Genomic DNA, 22,047 nt, shown 5'->3' on the forward strand with positions numbered 1-22,047 from the left:
CTCTACAAATGAATACAATTTAACTGTAGCTCTTTTGACAGAATAGTTTCTAAGGTCATAGTTGACATTCATTCTAATTCCAGGAGGACTCCTAGTTGTCCTGTTCCCTGGAACTCTCCTGAAGACTAGCTAATCTATAATCTAGTCTGTATCTTCACTAGATCTACAAATCACCTCCCCATTGCCTTTTACAACTGCCCAGGTTTTAGAGAGTGCTATTAGGCTTATACTTTTCCAGGCTGTTATAAATATAGACAGTTACTTTGGGAAAAGATCAGGAGCTGTTTTACTGCCTGCTTCTCCCCCAGGCAAAATCTCTATGCCAAGCTCTGAGGGTGACCAGGCAGAGAGTGGAAGCTAAATTTTGAGTGAAACCTTCTCAATCCAGGAACTGAACACTTGATGGAAGGGGGGCGGGGGAAGCAGCGGTGGCTCTTACTGTGCATTTACTGGCAGGAAATCACAACTTCAAAGGCCCAGGCATAGGTTAATGGGGCCCCTGTATTTTCAGCTCACTATGTGTGCAGGGAGCCATTCCTTGAATGGGGACTGGGCAAAACAAGGGACTTCTACTTTTTAACCATACTCAGCTTGGAGTAAGCCTATGTGACAGGCAGTTAAGGGCATGAGAATAAACACTGAGGTCCTGCTCCTCCTAGGAAGAAAGCCTGCAGCTGGCAGCTGGGAAGAGAGGGAGCCCAATGTTCTTGGTGGCTGCAGTCTAGAGTAGGCTTTATCTCACTGAATTGGAAAGGGAAATGAGGGAACAGTCTTTGGTTCAAATATTATGGACTGTAGCCTTTCTTAACAAATTTTCTTAAGACTTTTGCTTAATAGATGCTATTTGCTATTGTGGTTAGGTTCCTTTCTTATACTTTTCACCAGCTTTAAAGAGGGCTAGTTCAGCAGAGCCCTTTGTGTTCTCATTCTAGATGTCCATCTTCCTTTCTCTTACAATCAATTCTAATAATGCTTTTTTAATTATTAATAATAATACTATTTCATATTTAGGTTTCCAAAGGCCTTAATCTTGCTATAGCAAGGGTCTATTCTGAGTCTTTAAATTCTTCAGCTTCTCAGTAGCATCACACAGGTGACTACCCAACTCCCTTTGGGGTTATAAACTACTTTGATATGTCCTTCTATCTCTTTTTTTTTTCTCAGTCTCCTTTGTAGGGGCCATTGCATTGCCCAATCTATAAATGCTGGAGTGCCTTTATGAGGCAAGGATTCTCTTTGCTCTTTATATATATCTTCCCTATGTAATCTTTTCCAGTTATGTTAAAAAAGATCCTTATGATTATAACTCCCCAATATAACCACATGCTGCATGAAGACATTTTGCTTAACAGTGTACCACATATATGACAGTGGTCACATATAATTATAATGAAGCTGAAAAATTCCTACTACCTAGTGACACCATAGCTATCATACTGTCACAGTGGAATGTGTCTGTAGTGATTCTGGTATAAACAAAACTATTGTACTACCGGTGCTATAAAAGCTCAGCACATACAATTATGTACAGTGTATAACTAATAATAATAAATGACTACATTACTGGTTATGTATTGATTATATTTATCATATATATTGTATGTATATTTTAGAGTATACTTCTTCTACTTAAAAAAAGAAAACAAAGTTTACTATAAAACAGTATCCTATGTTATATCACCAGCAGCCACACACATGTTGGGTTTATGTTGTTTCTTGACTATCAAAAGGCCATGTGGTGTGATTTACTCATGCCATCTAGGTTTGTGTAAGCACACTCTATGATTTCATAGTAATGAAATCACCTAATAATTCTGTTCTCAGAACTTGCCTCATCATTAAGCAATGCATGACAGTACATATTTCTAGCCCTAACTCATACTTAATTATTTTCAATAACACTATTTGCATTTTCAGTTCAGCAATTGCTAACAAAACCTAAATTCAACACAACCAGTTTTCCAATCCTAGTCTTCTACCAACTTATCTAGTCATATCTTCAATTCCTCCTTTCCTCTCAAATCTAACCTAACAGGAAATTCTATTGGTTTGTCCTCTAAACTATATCTTGATTTAAAACCCATCTTGGATCAATCTGATCAATTCTTACCATCTTATCTGCTCATCCTATTTAAAGTCACTTAAAGTCATTGTCATCTTTTCTCTGGAAAAACAAAATAGTTTCAATGGGAAACATTATTCCTCCTGTGTGTTAACCACCCCCTTACTTGTCCACAAAAAAGCCAATATGCTAATTTTAAACCACTTATCAGTTTATATCATTCCTCTGTTTAAAATCAGTGATTTGTAACTTTTTGGAATAAAACCCAACCTCATTAGCATGGCCTACAAAGCCCCACATGATCTCCTATTTCCCTTCTACTCTGGCCTAGTATTACACCCTTCTCTTCTTCATTCACTGTGCTTCAGCTGTATTGGCTGCTTTCTCTTCCTTAAACCTCTCCATTTTAGTGTATTTGAGACCTCTAAGTTTGATCTGCCTGCAAAAATCTTACTCCAAGTATCTCATGATTCACTTATTCAGATTATCTAGATCTCAGGTCAAACATTAACTCTTCATAATAATGCAATCTGATATAATTAAGATATATTAAAATATCAATTAATAAACAATGGGGGGGGCTGGGGCTCAGTAGCAGAGGGCTTGCCTAGCACATGTGAGGCACTGGGTTCAATCTTTAGCACGGCATACAAAAATAAGCAAATAAAATAAAGGCATGCTGTCCATCTACAACTATAAAAAAACAAACAAATAAAAATTTAAAACAAAAAACAATGACCACATACGTTCACTTATAATTTCCAATTATCCTATTTATTATTGTATTTTAAAACTGACCTTAGAAAGGTCACCTAAGGGTGAAGTTTGATTTCTTCAGATAAAAGTCTTAAGTTAAAGTACATTAATAAATATCAATCATTACAAATATTTAGCAGCTTAGTGTATGCACGATTTTTGATTAATAAAAATAAGAAACAGAAATCCTTTACATGCCAACAAACAGATTAAATTAAAGAAACATACTCATAGTCTGACTTTTTTGGTATGAATATATCCTGTGTATCATCTTCCATATGTTGTAGGTCAACATAAAGGTCTGGAGTTCCACTTGCATTAAAATTTCCTTGGATGTTTGGACTGTATTGTTGAAGACGCTTCCATAAGTCATTATAAAGACATAATAATTTGGGATATTCTCCTTCGAAGGCTTGTTTCAAAAACATGGAAGCTGCCAAGAAAAACAACAGCATGGGTTAGATAAATGATAAAACAATAAAATGTGGTAAATGAATTATTTCTTTTGAATATGAAGCTGATGTTATAAATAGCACAATACCACCAAATAATCAAAGACATGTTTTAATTATACTTCATAAAATAATGCTAGTAACAGTAACTTTCCTCTCAGATAATGCATTAAATTTGTTGTATGGAACATATATGCTGAATCTTAATCTATATTAAAAATAGACAAACTCAAATTATAGTTGAAGGTTTCAATTTCTTCTCTTGATAACTGATAAAACAAGTACATAAAAAATCAGGATACAGAAAATTGAACAAAACTAAAACCCAATTGACTGACTATGCATTTATACAATACTTCATCCAAAACATCAAAAACATATTTTCTTATATATATGTGAAATATATGCTGAGATTGACAAAGCTTTAAAACAAAGTATATCTTGTATACCTTCTTTAAACAAAATAGTGTTAGATTAGAAATGAATAACAAAAACATACCCCCAAATTCTCACATATTTGAGACATAAGACATAGGAAGGAGGAAAGGAAGGTGGGAGGGAGAGGGATAAATAACTTAGAATTTATTTTGAACTGAATTAAAATTATAATAAAAGAGCAAAATCCGTAGGCTAACAGTTGTAAGGAATACTTGGGGGATAGTTTATATAGGCATTTACATTTGAAAAGAAGAAATGTCTCAAATCAATAACTTATGCTTCCATTTTAAGAACATTTTAGAAAAAAGGGGGGCAAAAAAACCCAAAGAAAAACAGAAGAAAGAAAATAAATATCTGCATATTTGCATAGACTTCAATAAAAGAGAAAAACACTGAAACCCAAAACTGGATCTGAAGAAGATAAGTAACATTGGCAAACTTCTAGCCTTATGGATTAAGAAGAGAGGAAAAAAGTAAACCATATGAGCCATAAGAGAGGTGACCTCATTATATATTCTGCAGACAATAAGAGGATATTAAGGAAATTTTGAAGAACTATGGCAGTAAATTAGAAAACTTTCATGAAATGTTTCCTTGAAAGACACAAACTACTAAACTTCCTCAATAACAAGTATACAGAGCATTTGTATCTAGAATATATAAATATCTCTCATATCTCAATAATAAGACAACCTAATTTTTTAAATGGGACTTTCATTGAAGAAAGTATATGACTGGCAAATAAGAGCATGAAAAAAAAAAAACAACTCAATATCTTTCACCAAAATGAAAATGCGAATTAAAATTAAAATGGGATAGAACTGCGTAACTGTTCAAATGGCTAAAATTAAAAAGACCAAAGAAAAATCCAATGACAATATCAGAGAATACACTTTTGGTGGAAAGGACAAACTGTATAATCATTTTGCAACAGTTTGGTATTTCCTTCAAATGTTAAATATATACCTACCATATAGTTATACCATCCCATCCCCAGATATTTATCCAATAGAAGTAACAGTATATGTCCACATAAAGCAAATACATGAACATTCAAAGAATTTTTAAGAGAAAAGAATCACAAATAATCTAATGTTATCCACAGAGGAATGTATAAAGACAATGTACCATTACCACATAATGGAATACGATCAAGCAGTAAGAACAACTACAATATAGATGAACCTCAATAAAAACAAGTGCATGTAAGAGTATAGACAAATAACATATATAATATAAGCTGTATCATTCAGTTTGTACAGAATTCTAGGAGATAAAAATACACAATGAAGAAAAGCAGATGAATGTTTGCCTGGGGAGGTAGAGGGAGACGCAGAGATGGGGGCAGGAATTACAAAGGGAGACAAAAAAAAATTGGGCAGAATGTGGATATATTCATTGATCTGGTCTGTTTTGATGGTTTGATGAGCTATATACATGGCAAAGCTTATCAAACTGTACACTTTATATGCAGTTTATTGTATGCCAATTTTATCCTATTGAAATTATATAAAAAAGAAATTATCTTAGAGATAACTTCTTTGGCCTTCCTTTTCCGCTGAAGAAGCAGAAGACGTGAACAGAAGCAGAAGCAGGGACGTGGTCCCTGAATATGTTCTTGCATGGCATGCCCATAAAGCAAGTCCATTGTGACTCTATTATTTGCAGCAAGAAATCTTGAGAAATAAGGTAATATCTTCCTGTAGACTGCAAGCTGGCTTGCTTACTACTCAGTACAAAAGGGGTAGTTTCTCCAAGCTCAAGGTTCTTTACAAGCAATGCAACCTCACAAGACACATACCATCCCTGTGAGTCCATATCATGTTTTTCCATAACATTTGGAGGCATGGGAAAGCAACAAAACAATAAGCTAATGCTCATGATGTATGCTGTACTGTGAATAATGAAGTTGTTTTTCCCTAACCCAGGAAACTCTTGCCTTCTGACAACATTTAGTAAACCCATGGCAGATTAGACTTTTAAAGTCAGATAAAAATCTCAAATCCTTTACAGTCCTGAACTCCCCAAAATAAATAATATTCCTTAGTTATTCTCTTGTAATAATCTGTTCTCTGCCATCTTTGCATTAACTACCATTTCTGACCATATTCATTTAAAGTATGTTGTATTTCCTCCTTGCCTACAAAGTCCATGAAGACAAAGACAATGCTTGTTTTCTTCAATCTACAATTTGTTATCTAGCACAACACCTGGAATAGTAGAAATAAAGTAAACATTTATTGAATGATAACTTTTTTTTAAATTGGACACTGTGTTCACTTCTCTCCCTTCCCCTATCTCCTTTCAGTACTAAGGATTAAATCCAGGGGTACTCTAGCCACAAGACCAGTCCTTTTTATTTTTTATTTTAAATCAGGGTCTTGCTAAATTGTTGGGGGCTGGCCTCACATTTGCAATCCTCCTGTCTCAGCCTTCTGAATTGCTGAAATTACAGGTATATGCCACCATGCCCAGCCATTTATCTTAATACCACATAAATTATAGACAGAAAATGATAGGTTATCTATTACCAATTTCTTGGGAATTTATTATTCAGATTCCATCCTTATAAACTATTGCAATTTTTATTATTTACTAGTGATTAAATACAAGTACTAACAAGAAGATGAAACTCATATTAATATCAGTGTAATTACTATTAAAATTTTGTTCCTAAGTAATAGGTCTGGTGAAAAACAACCTCTGATTAAGAAAGTCTGCCCTGAGATGATTTCCTTTCCTCTATCTTCTTTAATTCATTGCAATTGAGAACTCCTGTAGTTTCAAAAATTCATGGGTTCAGGCCCATCTTAAACCTTGAGCTAATTCCACAGAGACATGAATCCATGTGTTCTGTTTCTCTTTCATTACCTCCTCTATTTTAGTACCTAAGTTTATTTTCTTTCTAACACTGAATGCAGTTAAGAAGTTATTAGTTTGTGTTCACTTTATCTTCCTCAAGAAAATACCTGAAATAACTTTATCAATTCATTAATATATGTTATGCTTTCTCTCCAAACCAAATGCTGATACATTTCTATAGTTTTTTTCCCCCATTCTTTCTTTTGTTATCAGCTAATTGCTTTGTTGCAAAGTTCTATAGAATTATTGTCTTGTTCAATTTGCCATTTTGAACAGGAATAATGGCGAGAAGAGGTGGGAAGAATAGCTGTCATTTATCTGTGAAATAAAATCAGTATGTAGGAGGATAGTTGATGGACCTTAAAGATATTTGTCCATGGCATGCATAATGGTTATGTAGCCTATAAAACAGCAAAGAATAAGGAATCCACAGATCTATGGCAAGAGGTTTCTTCTTGCCCTTTTCACTTTTGAAGTAGAGGTAATATGCTGTGTCTAGATATTGATGTTGCTAATTCAATTAGGTCAATGATACTCAAATGATCTTTTTAAAAGAGTAATGGGGAGTCAGTGAAGAATTTTAATTAGAAAATAACATAATAAAGTGCATCCTGCTAAATAAGTGTACACTTCCTTACTCTCCTATAGTTATATAAACTTTTAGTACTTCAAACTGCAAGTTCTCTTCCACATATTCTACAGAATACTTAGGATGGTGCCTTACAAGCTCATTATCACTGAATTAAAAGACTTCAATTGCAGGGATGAAAATACTAATGGTACTCCAAATGAGGGTGTGAGGTTATTCTCCTAAAAGTGTGCATGTGTTTAGGTTGTAATTAAGTTTTAAGAAATGTATCATGTAACTTGCTCTTATGGTTTAGATTCTAGGTATTCCCCCCGACCCCAAAGTTCATGTGTGAGACAGTGCAAGAACATTCAGAGGTAAAATGTCTTGGGGTCATGGCAGCCTTAATCCAATCAGTGAATTAATCTCCTGACTGGGATTAACTGAGTAGTAACTGTAGGCTCCTGCGTGTGGCTGGAAGAGGTGGGTCATTGAGGGTGTACCTTTATACATTTCTTGAGCTGAGTTTAGGCTCTCTCTGCTTCCTGATCATGTGAACTGCTTCCCTCCACCACACCCATCTGTCATGAGGTTCAGCCTCAAATAGAGCCCCAAGGAATGGAACCAGCTGTCTAAGGATTGAGACCTCTAAACTGTGAGCCCTCAAACTTTTCCTCTTCTAAAGTTGGTCTTGTCAGATCTTTTGGTCACAGCAGCGAAAAAGCTAACAAAAATACTAGAACCATTCTAACTTTTAAAAATAAGTCTGTATACTCATAATTGTTCAACTGCATGTCCTCCTTATTCTTAAGGAGATTGGACTCTTAATTATCACAATCTTTTTTAAAAGGTAATCAGTTTTAGCATAAAATATTTCATGTCTTAAAAAGTTCTAATTTGGGGGATGGGTACTATGAGTCAAACCCAGAGGCACTTAGCCACTCTAATACATCCTTAGTTTTATTTTGTTTTCTAGAGCACTATCATTGTATGTAGTAGATGAGTTCATATTGACAAAATCATAGTGCATGGGATTTGATTCCAATCCCCCTTCCCCGCCCTACTTCATCCCCATATTTCCTTCACTCTACTCTATTGACATTCCTTTCATGCGTTGATTTATTTTTGATTGGCATTTTCTACATATACATAAAGGTGATATTTTCTGTGGTATATTTATATATGCATATTATGCAATTTTGCTGAATTCATTAAATTATTTCCTCCTCTTTCCCATCCCTCATACCTCCCTCTCAATCTTTTTTTTATTCCACTGACCTTCCCTATATATTTATGATATCCAATCTTCTCCCCTTCTTTATTTTTTTTTTTGCTGGATTTTATCAAAGGCCTTTTTCTGCATCTATTGAGATCACCAAATGATTCCTATCCTTAATTCTATTTAAGTAATGAATTACATTTATTGATTTGCATATGTTGAACAAATTTTACATTCTTGGGATTCATCATGATGTATTATCTTCTTGATGTATTTTTTTTGAAAGAGAGAGTGAGAGAGGAGAGAGAGAGAATTTTTAATATTTATTTTTTAGTTCTCAGCGGACACAACATCTTTGTTGGTATGTGGTGCTGAGGATCGAACCCGGGTCGCACGCATGCCAGGCGAGCGCGCTACTGCTTGAGCCACATCCCCAGCCCCTTCTTGATGTATTTTTAAAAAATTTCTTTAGTTATAGATGGACACAATATCTTTATTTTGTTTATTTTTCATGTGGTGCTGAGGATCAAACCCAGTGGATCATATGTGCTAAGTAAGTGTTCCACCATAAACACAACCCCTTTAATGTGCTTCTGAATATAACTAGCCAAAATTTATTAAAGAATTTTTGCATCCATGTTCATCAGTGATATTGGTTTGTAGTTTTATTTCCTTGATGTGTCCTTGTTTGGTTTTGGTATTAGGGTTATATGGCTTCATAGAATTTATTTTGGAAGTGTCCCATCCCCTTCAGTTCCATGGAATAATTTGAGAAAGATTATGTTAGTTCTTCTACAAAGGTCTGGTAAAACTCTACTGAGAATCTATCCAGTCTTAGGTTTTTTCTTTGTTGGAAGGCTTTTAATTGCTATTTCAATTTCATTACTTGATAATGATCTTTTTGGGTTTTCTTTATCTTCCTGGTTCAATTTGGTCAGGCCACATGTTAACTAGGAATTTGTCAATGTCTTCTGTATTTTCCAGTTTACTGGAATATAAATTTTCAACATAGTTTCTAATGATCCTGTGGATTTCAGAAATGTCTGTGGGATATTTCCTTTTTCATCTTTAATTTTATTTGGGCCTTTTTCTCTCTCTTTGTTATCAATCCTTAGTTATCTTTTCAAAGAACCAACATTATTTATCTTTTCAAAGAACCAACATTGATGCCGTGTGTTATTTTTTTATTTTCCATTTCATTGATTTTGGCTTTAATCTTTGTTTCCTGTCTTTACTGATTTTGGAAGAGTATTATTCCATCTCCATTTATTTATGTGGTTGTGATTATTATTTTGCTGTTGATTTCTATTTCATTCTATTTCAAATTGATAGATGCATGGGTTTATATGTTTTTGTATTTGCTAGCATGTTGTTACCAATATATTTTGGAAAAAGTTCCATGAGCTGCTGAAAAAAGGGTAAATTCAGCTGTTTTGGAATAAAATATTCCATATATGTACACAACGTCCATTTGATTTACATATTTAAGCTTTTTTTGGCACTGGGGATTAAACTTGGGGCGATTTATCACTGAGCTACATCTCCAGCTCTTTTAAAATTCTGAGACATGGTCTTGCTACATTGTTTAGGGCCCACTAAGTTGCTGAGGCTGGCCTTGAACTTCCAATCATTCTGCTTCAGACTCCAGAGTAACTAGGATTCCGGATGTGCACCAATGCACCCCAATATCCTTATTGATGTCATATTTGGATGGCCTGTCTATTGGTGATAAAAAGTGTATTCAAATAACTCCATTTTATTGTATTTAGTGTCAATTTGGAATTCAATGTCAAGAAGTATTTTTTTAAAGAGAGAGAGAGAGAGAGAGAGAGAGAGAGAGAGAGAGAATTTTTAATATTTATTTTTTAGTTTTCGGCGGACACAACAGCTTTGTTTGTATGTGGTGCTGAGGATTGAACCCGGGCCGCACGCATGCCAGGTGAGCGAGCTACCACTTGAGCCACATCCCCAGCCCCAAGAAGTATTTTTTAATGTAATTAGTTGCACTGACATTTTGGGCATATATATTCACTACCGCTATATCTTTTTTACTAAATTATTCCCTTATTTGTCTATTCTGATTAATTTTTACATGAAATCTGTTTTGTCAGATATGAGAACAGCTATTCCTGTTTAAGACTCAATTGACATGAAAGATTTTTCCTCATCAGCTTGGATCTCTTTGCCTATGAAACGAGTCTCTTGCAAACAGTATGTCGTTGGATCTTACTTTCTGTTGCTTTCTGCTAACCTGTATTTTTTAATTGGGCAGTTGAGATCATTTACATTCATTATTATTATGGATATATGTTTGCAGTTTCCTGACATTTTGATTTGTTCCCTGTATTAAGTCTGTCTTGATTGTCACTTGGTTGGTTTCACTTCTAGTGATCCTCATTTATTGGGTAGCTTTGGGGTTTGTTTTGGTTCCTCTATGTACAATTTATCTTTGAGTATTCTTTGCAGTGCTGGTTTGGAGGTCATGATTTCTATCCTTGTCATGGAAAGTTTTTATTTCCTCCCTGATTTTGAAAGAGACCTTTGCTGGATATAGCTATCTTAGCTAGCAATTCTTTTCTTTGTAGAGCTTGTAATATCTCTTCCAGGCCCTTCTTGACTTTAGAGCCTGAGCTGAGAAGTCTGTGGTGAGTCTTCTGGGTTTGCCTCTAAACGTGAACTGACATTTTTGTCTCACCTTTTGAAATATTCTGTCCTTATTTTCTATGTTAGGTATTTTAATTATGAAGTGTCTTGGAAAGTTTCTCTTCTGATCTTGTCTTCTTAGGATCCTGTATGCATTCTGTATGCTAATGTCTATTTGATTTCTGATATGGAAAAGTTTTCTGTTACTATCTCACTGAAAATGTTCTTGATGCCTTTAGCCTGTATATCCTGATGACTCTCAGGTTTATTCTCTTAATGCATTCTTCTATATTTTGATCATGGTGTTTTTTTCCCCCTTTATTACAAACTGAGTATTTAAGATCATATATCTTCAAGGTGAAGATTTCTATGCAATCAAATCTGTTGGTGATGGTTTCAAATGAATTTTTAATTTGAGTCACTGTTTTTCATTTCTTAGAGTTATGATTTTTTTCAATAGCTATTTCTCTATTAAAATGGTCTTTCATCTCCTGCATTTGCTGTCTTAATTCATTCTTAATTAGATCTATTTTTAGTTCACTGACATTTTAATAATCATTTTTTTATAACCCTTCTTTGTAATTTCACCCACTTCCATACCTGTGGGCTCATTTATTGGGGGATTGTGAGTTTTTGCAGGGAGGCTTTGTTTGCCTGTTTCCCAAAGACCTCTGAAAACATGAAGAAACAGGCAAACAAAGAACTACAGAAACCTGGTCTTTCTGGCTGTATCTTCTCATCAAACCCAAGAATTTTCACCAAAGCAGGGAATAAAATGTTCATTCCAAAAGAAAATATCAGTGTACTGATTTTATAAAGAAACTTCTCAAAGGTTCTTGATTATTGCTTCGTTTGCCTGAGGATATCAGACTCTTGCTCCTTCACTCCAGGGTGTTTCTCAAGAAGCCTTCAGTTTCAGACTGGGGTAGCATCATTGATCCCTCTTGTTCTGAAGCATCAGTATCTTGGACTGTGCAGCTACTGGTTTCTCCAGCTTTCCAGCCTAAACATGGCCATTGTCAACTATGTAGCTTCTGGTTATGCAAGCCATTCTAATCCCCTTTTTATAATCATACTTCCTGTTGATTCTGTTCCTCTAGAGAACCCTAATATATTATAGAAACCACTTCAACATTTAGAAGTCTGGGTTACTTGGAATCTCATAGGGGTAGCATCTGGATTTGTGTGTGGTCTGTTGACCCAAAACAAAGAAAGAGCAAAAGATGGAAGAGAGTCTAAGGGGTCCTTGGGAGGAGAAAAAGATGTGAAGAAGAAAAATAAATTTTTCATAAAATCAGACTTATCAAGCATCAGTGAAATGCTGTTGAAATAAACTATGCTAACTAGTTATTTTTATGTTCAGGATATTTGCTAAACTATTAATCTAAGAAAATATTTGTAGATTTTTTGAGACTTTCTATAAATAGTATTATCTTGTCTACAAATAGTGAGTTTCATTTCATTTTCTTTTGTTAGTGCAATGGTAAGCACCTCCAGACAGAGAGAAACAGGGGCAATGAAAGTGGACTACCTTGTTATCATTCTGCTCTGAAAGGGATTTAAACATTTCTGTTTACTCTAGGGAGTTTTCAATGTCCTTTATCATGTTAAGAAATTCCATCATTTTTATAGTTTTCTGTGGTTTTTCCTGAATTAATGCATACCAATTTTTATTGTGTATATTTTCAAAATTTTATGATGTGAAATTTTAATATTAATTCAATCATAGTTTCATAAGCAAAAAATTAGAATACAAACCCATGTATAATTATACCCCACCTATGTCAAACCAAGGCAAAATAATAAACAGGTGCAGAAGATAGTTGTTAAAGTAAAAGTTAAATCATATGAATATATACATTACATACATAAAAATAAACACATTTTCAAACTTATCCGCATGATGAGAACATACACACCCACATACACACCAAAAATCTTGTAAAATGAAAAGAATTTAAAAATTACAAAATATAGTGAAATGATATTTGAAAAAATTTTAAGTTAAAAATTTAAAAAATACATTAAAAAATGGGAATATGGCAAAAATGGGAAAAAAGATAAGAAAAACGAGAAAGAATCTTAATGAGAAATAAAGACTTATTTCCACAAAGGTGGTCAAGACTGTTGGTAGGGAGGGGATTTCATTCTTTATATTTATAATTGGCTTTGTAACCATTGAGTCAAGGGTTGTATCCCTCAGCTGTTAGCCATTGTGGCTAGGAGGCAAAGTTGATTGTAGTAGATCTCAGTATTTACTCTCCTAGTATAGGGTGGGATAGACTGTGGAGTGCTAACAAATTATGTATTTCTATAGTTCTAGATTGGGAGTTCCAGCAATTGGGCTTTAGTCTTGGCTGAACTTTAGAAGTCTGTCAGTAGGTGAGATTCGATACACACCCCTTATTGCTAAGGAAAGGCCAGTCTCTGCAGGACATCCGGATCTCTAGGACCTCAGGTAAAATCCACATTTAGAGCCTAGGGAATAAACCTCCACAGGTTTCACCTTTACTGCTATAAATATGAATTACCTGATATCAGCCTTGGAGTGTGGATGGTCTTGTGTAGCTGCTATAGGTGTCATCCCAACAGCTCTTATGGGGGCCAGCAACAAAGGGAGCTTTCTCTCCTTTGTATCCATAGCCTATATGGTCCAGTTACAATTTTCTTTATGCCTCTTTCAGTCACCGATTCAGGAACACTATGGGATTATAATAGACAACTACTGATAATTTCCTTGATGAATTCACTATCTCCTAGCTCTGCTCACTGCTGCACACCCCTTATACCTGATTCCAGCACCAGGTGGCCACTGGTTTCTGTATCCAGGAGCATTTTCCTCCTGTGACTGCTTTCTGCCAGTAATCCTGGTTCCCACTTAAGTATTTGAACCATCCGATATAGGGTGAATTATTTTTGGTTTGTCTTCATTATACTGTTACCCCATCACTCTGTCCATTAACTTCAGCCTTCCTCTCTAATCCACAGGTCTCTCCAACACAATTTTATTTTATTTTTTAAATTTCTTTATCTGCGGCCACTCTGTCTTCTCACTCTGCCTCTGCTCCCCCTCCCATCAGCAGCTACCACTACAGTCAAGCTAGAAAATTTCTAACATATTCTTACATCATGTTGGAAGTTTCTGACTTTCTGTGTTTCTATGGTTTCTTTTACAGTCCAGCATTAAGTTTCAGTGAGTTCCCTTAGTTACCCATGCCACTGAGAAGCTATCTTTTAATTTGTAAGTCTGTTGCTAAGGAACTACTGAGAACTTCCTCTAATCCACCATCTTCTCTCTCCTACAGTTCTCTTTCTGTATTTTGTGACACAGGTAAGGGGCTTACTAAATTGCTGAGGCTGTCCTGGAACTTATGACCCTCCTGCCTCAGCCTCCTTAGTTGCTGGGATTACAGGTGTGTTCCACAAGGCCCGGCACAAAATTCTATAGCTTAAAACATATTAATCACCTAATTATTTCTTTTGTTCACACTTGATTTTCCAAAGTATTACAGATATATACCATATTTGTTTTCTTAACTGTATAAACAATTTCCTTGAGTTGCTCAAGAGTTTTGAGAGACTAACATTGCACAAGAAGTTATAAACATTTAAAACAAACAAACAAAAAAACTAAGAAAGTTTTACTTGAAAAATTTTTCAAGCATATTTATAAAACAATTTTTTGTTTTATGTGTTCTTGGGGATGGAACCCAGGGCCATTACGCATGCTAAGCAAATGCTCTTTTGCTGAGTTACACTCTCAGTCCCAAAAAAGTTTTTCAATACTTAAGTTTTCATAAAATAGCACTGCAACCTTTCTTCTTTTATTGTTTTTCTTTTCTTTACTTCCTGACAATTACCACTTACTTAAACCCTATTGCATGTCAGGTACTCTTCTAGCCATCAAGGATGTTTCCAGGACCAAAGCAGTGGGAGGGGGTGATCAGACAGGATAGATAAATAAATAACAGGCATATAAGGATATGTTAGAAATTGATAAGAGCTATGGAGAAAAATAAAGCATATTTATTTATGATGAGACATTCTGTGGAAGTCATCCGATTACAAAGGAAATTGTGTTTTCATTTCAAAATTTCAAAAAATGTGATTTGCTTGTTTCTATTGAGACTTGAAAATATGCATTATAACCCAACAAGTTCCTGAGTTAATATTATTCGCCGGAAAATACAACAGCAAAGTAACACAAAAAAAGGCTGAGAAGTCATTTTGGAAATAACCATGACCTATACATAATTAAAATGGCAGATTTCATATAAGAGCTATTTCGAAACTTTGTGGTAACAAGTTCAGGTCTTTTAATTAAAAAAAAAATCTTTTTAATTGTAGATGGACATATTTATTTTAATGCTTTTATTTTGTTTTTTTATGTGGTGCTTAGGATTGAACCCAGTGCCCTCCATATGCAAGGTGAGCATTCTATCACTGAGCTACAACCCAGCCCCAGGTCTTTTACTTTTTGAATTTGAATTTGAAATTTGAATTTATTCTTTATCAAATTTGAATTTATTCTTTGTCAAATTCCTGATTGTAACTTCTAGTAGAACTTCTTTTTACTAAGCATGCACATGTATAATGGGAAAGATATGTTCCTAACTATGAAAATTCCTTTTTAGATACATTCTGCCAAAATATTATTTAGACAGTCATTTACATTTTGAATAATAATCAAATTTGCTGGTGGTTACATTCTTTAACACAGCCTGTCTAATTTTAAGTACTACAGTACACTTCAGGGACTTTACATCCTATAAAAATGGAAGGCACTTAAAAAATAACTTACTTTGGAGTCCTCCCAAAGGAAATTATTAAAATAACAATGTAATCAGAAGTAACAGACTACTCTGAAAGTGAAATATTAATGAGGATCTCTGCCTAAAAAACCATCATACTCTAAGTAAGAACTAAAAACTTACACTGTATTAGACAATTAAGAAGTAAGTCAGTGTTTATCTTAATAAAAACAATTTTATCAGGATAGTGGGAAGTAGCCAGATTACACCTAGTGGAGAAATCAACAGTTTGAAAATAAAGATAAAAATTTGTAAACTAGACTTTTGAGAAATATGGATAAAAAGAGAAAGAGATTAAAGAGACAGATGGGGAAGGGGATTGGGGGTGGGGGTGGGGGTGGGGGGAGACAGTAACTAAAGGGTAATCCTCTGGTTACATGCCACTACCACCATCCCCATATCAATGATTTAAAATAAAAACTCTCAACAAATTAGAAACCCCCTCAATTTGATAATGGACATCACTGAAAAACCTGCAATTAGCATCATAATGAATGTTGGCTAAATGTTTTCTAAGATGGTAAACAAGGCAAAAATGCCAACCCTATTTATATCTATACAGTACCAGAGATATAATGCACTACTGTTGCAACATATGACTAAACCAGTAAGGGTTACTCCAGGTGAACTGTGCTGGCACGAAATAATGACACACAGAGAAATACTTTTTCTTGGGGTTCTGTGATGGCTCCTCTGACCCAGCTCCCACAAAGGAGGCAAGGCAGGCAAGAAAGAGAGCAAGGAGCAAGCACATTCTGAACCCTTTTATTGCAGAGAAGCTATTCAAATGAGACAAGGAGTCAAGTTTCAGGGGGTTGAGTCTAGCTTCCAGATGTCATGTTGTCAGCAGAATGACATCTTGGAAGGCCATGTCCATCCCATGTGCTGTGTGGGGATCATAGGCAGAGCAAGCAAAAAGGACACATACATCACCAGCCCAAAGGGGCAAAGTCAGTCCAGTCCACTTTGTGTGCTCAATGCTTACAATTCACACACACACAGCCCATGGCTGGGCTCACCACATTCAAAGCTCCTGTCCAGAGCAGCTCAACACACTACAATAATACAAAGAAAAAGAAGGGAAGGGGAAGAAATCCAGAAAGGGAGTGTTATGATTTGAATATGAAGTTTTCACCAAAAGCTCATGTGTGAAACAATGCAAAAATATCTAAAAGTGAAATGATAGGGTTATAATAGTCTTAACTTAATCAATGTCTTAATTTACTTGAATGAATTAAAAGGGTAGCAGGAATGTAGGGTGTGGATGGAAGAGGTATGTCATTGGGGCCATCCATGCCTTTGGGGTATTCATTTTGTCCCTGGTGAGTGGAACTGTCTCCATTTCCTGGCAATCATATCCAAGGTGCTTCTTTCCTCCACATCCTTCTGCTATGATGTTCTGCCTCACCTCAGTCTGAAAGCAATGGAGCTGACCATCTATGGTCTATGATTTCTAAAACCATGAGGCCCAAATAAACCTTTCCTCCTCTAATTGTTCTTTTGGTCGCAGTGGTGAAAAAGCTGACGAATGGGAAGAAGGAAACAAAAGGAAGAAAGCTGGCTAACCAGACTGAAAAAAAAAAAACAAAAAACACAACTTTTGATTTGCAGGCAACATGATCATCTGTATAGAATATTCCTAAGAAATCTCCAACAACTACTAGAAATAATAAGCAAGATTAGCAAACTCCCAGTACAGAAGATCAAAATAAAAGTTTATATAATTTAATAATGATTACTTATAAAGTGAAATTTTAAAACAACATGATTTATAATAGCATCAAAATGTAAGAAATAGTTTTAAATTTATGATATCATTTGCTAGACACTAAAAACCATATAGCAATAATAAATGAAAATATAAAAAACCTAAATAAACAGGGAGATATATCATGCTGTGGATGAGAGAATGCAATTTTGACATGTAAATTCATTACAAATTGACACACAGACTCAGTGCAATCCTAATCAAAACCTTGGGATTATAGGCATGTACCTGGCTGATGACAATATTCTACATCTTAATGGCGATGACAGTTATATAAATGTGAGCATCTGTCAAGACCCCTAGAATTTTATGTCTAAAATTGGTGAATTTTTCCTCCATATAAATTTTAGGTCAATGAAGCTAACCAAAGCTAACCAAATATAAGGAGATGCACAGTATTCTCTTCCAAGATGAATAGAGGGATTTGTGCAAGTAAATCAGTTCCAATTAAATCCACTGCTTAGGTTGTCTGGCCACACAAGAATGAAGGCCATCTCTGTAGTTGCTGCTTTGCTACATATTTAATTAAAAACAGAAGTAAGAAGTCAGGTGGTATAGTCTATTCAACTCTGAGTTCCCAGTGACTAATGCTTAACAATTGATCCTTTTAGTAAATGTATGTGAACAAAATTTTACTACACACAAACTCTTCAAAGTTTTTTGTAAAAGCCTTGGGACGTTCAATGCTTTAATCATCAATAATTAAACAAACACAATTATATTAGCCAATTTTCACATTTCACTCTTTGAAACCACTCCTGTGCTATTATTTCAAGACATAGTGAATTAATATTAAGTTTTTCAGATCAAATTTGAGTGGTCAACTTTTAATTCATGGGGCAGGTATTTTATCTACATGTTTATAATTAAATTTTCATTGTTAACATTAAGGAAACAGCTGTGAAATCTCTAAATTTTAAAATCATTTAATTCAGAACTAAATTAATCCCAAAGCATGAACTAATTCATCAACATCAACTGCTTTATATTCTCTATATAGGAAAAATCCAGAGTTCTTCCAATGTTTGAATTATGTAGAATGAACTTATTCTTTCAGAGAATTTTATTCTAAATACTAATTATAAAACTGTTTTATATGACTAAGTATTCTGGACTAAACATCTAGAAGAAACAGCAATTACCCAGAGGATTTAAAGTAACAATAAAATAAAGCAAAACTTATTCACATCAAATTTTAAAGTAACTAAAAAACTTGAAGTGGATTTGAGTAAACTTACAATTTGTTGCTGTATGAAACTGAGTAGAAAGTTTCTGAGTAACTGAATTCCAGAATGTATACAAAATTTCAGGTTGCCCATCCTGGGTGGGGGAGGGAGAAGAAGAAGAATCTTGAACACATAAAAAGTAATATTGAAAATTTATTTAAAAGAAAAAATTTAGTCATTGAACTATCAAACAATGAAATTATTAAGTGACTAAATGGGAATATATAGATGATTTAAATTATGTCTTATGCTAAAATCATCTGTTGCTGTCCTGCTCTGCCACTGACTAGTTGCATGATCTTCAGCAAAGTTGCTAACAATTTCCTTCCCTTATATTCTCATCTGTAAAACAGAAACTGCAAGAGTACCTACCCTGCAGAACTTTTATAAGGACTAATAAAAGTCTTGAGCCAGTGTTTAACAAAAATAAATCTTCAATCAATGGTAGCTATTATTATTATTATAATTATTATTATTATTATTATCAGCATCATCTTTTGAAGACATTTTGTGAGGCCATAAAAAATTACAGACAAAGCATGTTTAGATCAAGGATGATTAATAAGAAAATGGTAGAAGCCTAGATACAATTTGATAAAACAAAATGCAAAAACCATAGAAATTACTACTATAACTTTCAACAAGTTTACAAAGCATTCATCCCCAAAAAAATTGTAGACCAAGTATCATTTGTTAAAAAAAGATATTTCAATATTGTTACAATGAAATCACTTTTAAATATAATATAAATAAAGAGTATAATATAAATAAATGTCTAACATTTCAAAAATTATTAGTGTCATAAAAAGAAAGTTCTAATTTTGACTATTGTAAGTGAACAAAATAACAAATAAAAAATGTTGATTTATGATTTTTTTTTTTAAAGAGCAAACTCGACAGGCCCATTTTATCTTTTTTTTTTTTGATAGTTTGACAGAATGCCTATTTTTTATTTGTTTATTTTTATGTGGTGCTGAGGATTGAACCCAGTGCCTCATGCATGCTAGGCAAACACTCTACCACTGAGTTACATAGAGCTCCAGCCCAATTTATGATTTTTATACACATGCAAACTTCTATTTTCAATGTTATTTGTTTCTCACAAATTTGTTTCATACATCTTATGGCTTTAAATTTAATCACGTGGGAACTGTACAAATAATTGCTGATTCCTTATGAATAACCACAAAATATATTCAGATTGCCAAGATTTTAAACATAATGCAATCTGTCAAGTATCTTAAAGATGTTTTTCATCATATCAAAGAAATACACACACACACACACAAACTGGAGGGGAAAAAAACACCTTCAATTGATGCACATAAAACATGTTCTGACAAAAATTCTTTCAAAAACACATCTGGGAGCGGTGTTGTACATCTATAATCCCAGTGGCTGGGAAGCTGAAGCAGGAGGATCGTGAGTTCAAAGCCAACCACAGCAAAAGTGAGGCACTAAGCAACTCAGGGAGACCCTGTCTCTAAATAACATACAAAATAGGGCTGAGGATGTGGTTGAGTGCCCCTGAGTTCTATCCCTGGTACCCAAACAAAAAACAAAAGAACACACACACACACACACACACACACACACACACACACACACCAAACAACGTCTAGAAGTAAATTATGTCGATATAATTAAGGCCACTTTTACTATATCATACTCAAATGTGAAACTTTCCCACTAAGATCAGAATGAGGCCAGCATGCCAATTCTCACTGCTTCTATTCATCATAATTCTAGAAGTCATATCAGAGCTATCAGGCAAGAAAAAGAAAGAAAAGGCATCCAAAGTGACAAAGAAGTAAAATCATACTTTCAAAGATTATATGACTCAGTATGTAGAAAACTAATTAAACCACCACCACCACCACCACCACCACCACACACACACACACACACACACACACACACACGAATACTTGAAGTCAGTAGGATACAAAATCAACACACAATAATCAGTTGCATTTTATAAACCAACAATGAACAATCTGAAAAGGAAGAAAACTATCACATATAATAGCATCCATAATAAAACACTTAAAAATAAACTTCACCAAAAAGGCAAGACTTTTACAGTGAAAATCACAAAATATTACTGAAAGAAATAAAGAAGACACAAATAAATGCAAAGACATTTCCTATTCACAAATTAGAAGATTTAATATTGTTAAAATGTGCTTATAAATGAAAGTAATCTACTGTCTGAAAGCAATCCCAATCAAAATTACAATGACAATTTTTGCAAATGTAGGAAAACACATCCTAAAACTTGTAGGGAATGTTAAGGGCTTCAAATATACAAATAAAGATTCCCAAGTCACTGGATTTTCCAATGATTACTGAATATGACACCAAAGGCACCAAGAAAAGAAAAAATACACAAATTGAAAACATCGGCACAGCACAGAAAACAATAGAAAGAAAAGGAAATCTAAAGAATGGGAGAAATATTCCTTAATCATACTCACACTAATGGGGTTAATATCCAGAATATATAAAGAAAATCTATTAACAACAAAAAACAAATAACCCAATTAAAAATGGGTAAAATAATTGAACAGACATTTTTCCAAAAGAAAAACAGAGCCAACAAATTAAGATGCTCAACATCTTTAGTTATCAGAGAAATGGATCCCACTATCCCCTCCCCCCACCAAAAACAAGCTGAAAATAATAAACGTTGGCAAGAAAGTGGAAAAACTAAAAATCTTAGGCACTGTGGGAAAGAAAGTAAAATGGTGCAGTCATTATTTAAAAAAAAAAAAAAACAGTAGGGAGGTTCCTCAAAAAATTAAAGATAGAATTACTGTATTTCAGCAATCCCACTTCCAAGTAAACATCTAAAAGCAGGATATTTGCACACTCAATATCACTGTAGTATTATCCATAAAAGTCAAGAGGTAAAAGCAACCCAAAAGTCTATCTGTGGATGAGTGTATAAAGAAAATGTTTCCTATGCTATGTATCTTTTATATATATAGTGGAATATTATTTCACATTAAAAAGAAAATACTTTCATATGCTAAAACATGAATTAACCTTGCAAGCATTATACTAAGTGAACTACATCAGTCACAAAAAGAAATACTGAATAATTCCACTTTTAGAAGTAGAGAACAGTGATTGACAGAAGTTGGGGAGGGGGAAAAAGAGTTGTTCAATAGATAGAATTTTGGTTTTAGAAGATGAAAAAGTTCTAGAGATCTTTTGCACAAGAAGATATATATATACAC

The 22,047-nt window shown here is 34.2% G+C and overlaps 1 protein-coding gene across 1 annotated transcript in view; it reads right to left on the reverse strand.

Annotated features, from left to right (window-relative positions):
* Positions 1-22,047, reverse strand: part of COG5 (component of oligomeric golgi complex 5) — a 336,390-nt gene that overhangs the window by 95,642 nt on the left and 218,701 nt on the right. Inside the window, exons 11-12 of the mRNA XM_081282899.1 lie at positions 18,818-18,899; positions 3,047-3,251 (exon numbers count right to left, since the gene is read on the reverse strand). Of these exons, the coding sequence (XP_081139025.1) occupies positions 3,047-3,251; positions 18,818-18,899 (287 nt within the window). The remainder of the gene's footprint in view (positions 1-3,046; positions 3,252-18,817; positions 18,900-22,047) is intronic.

This window comes from Spermophilus citellus (assembly GCF_964194105.1).
Source record: "Spermophilus citellus genome assembly, chromosome: 3".
NCBI lineage: Eukaryota > Metazoa > Chordata > Mammalia > Rodentia > Sciuridae > Spermophilus > Spermophilus citellus.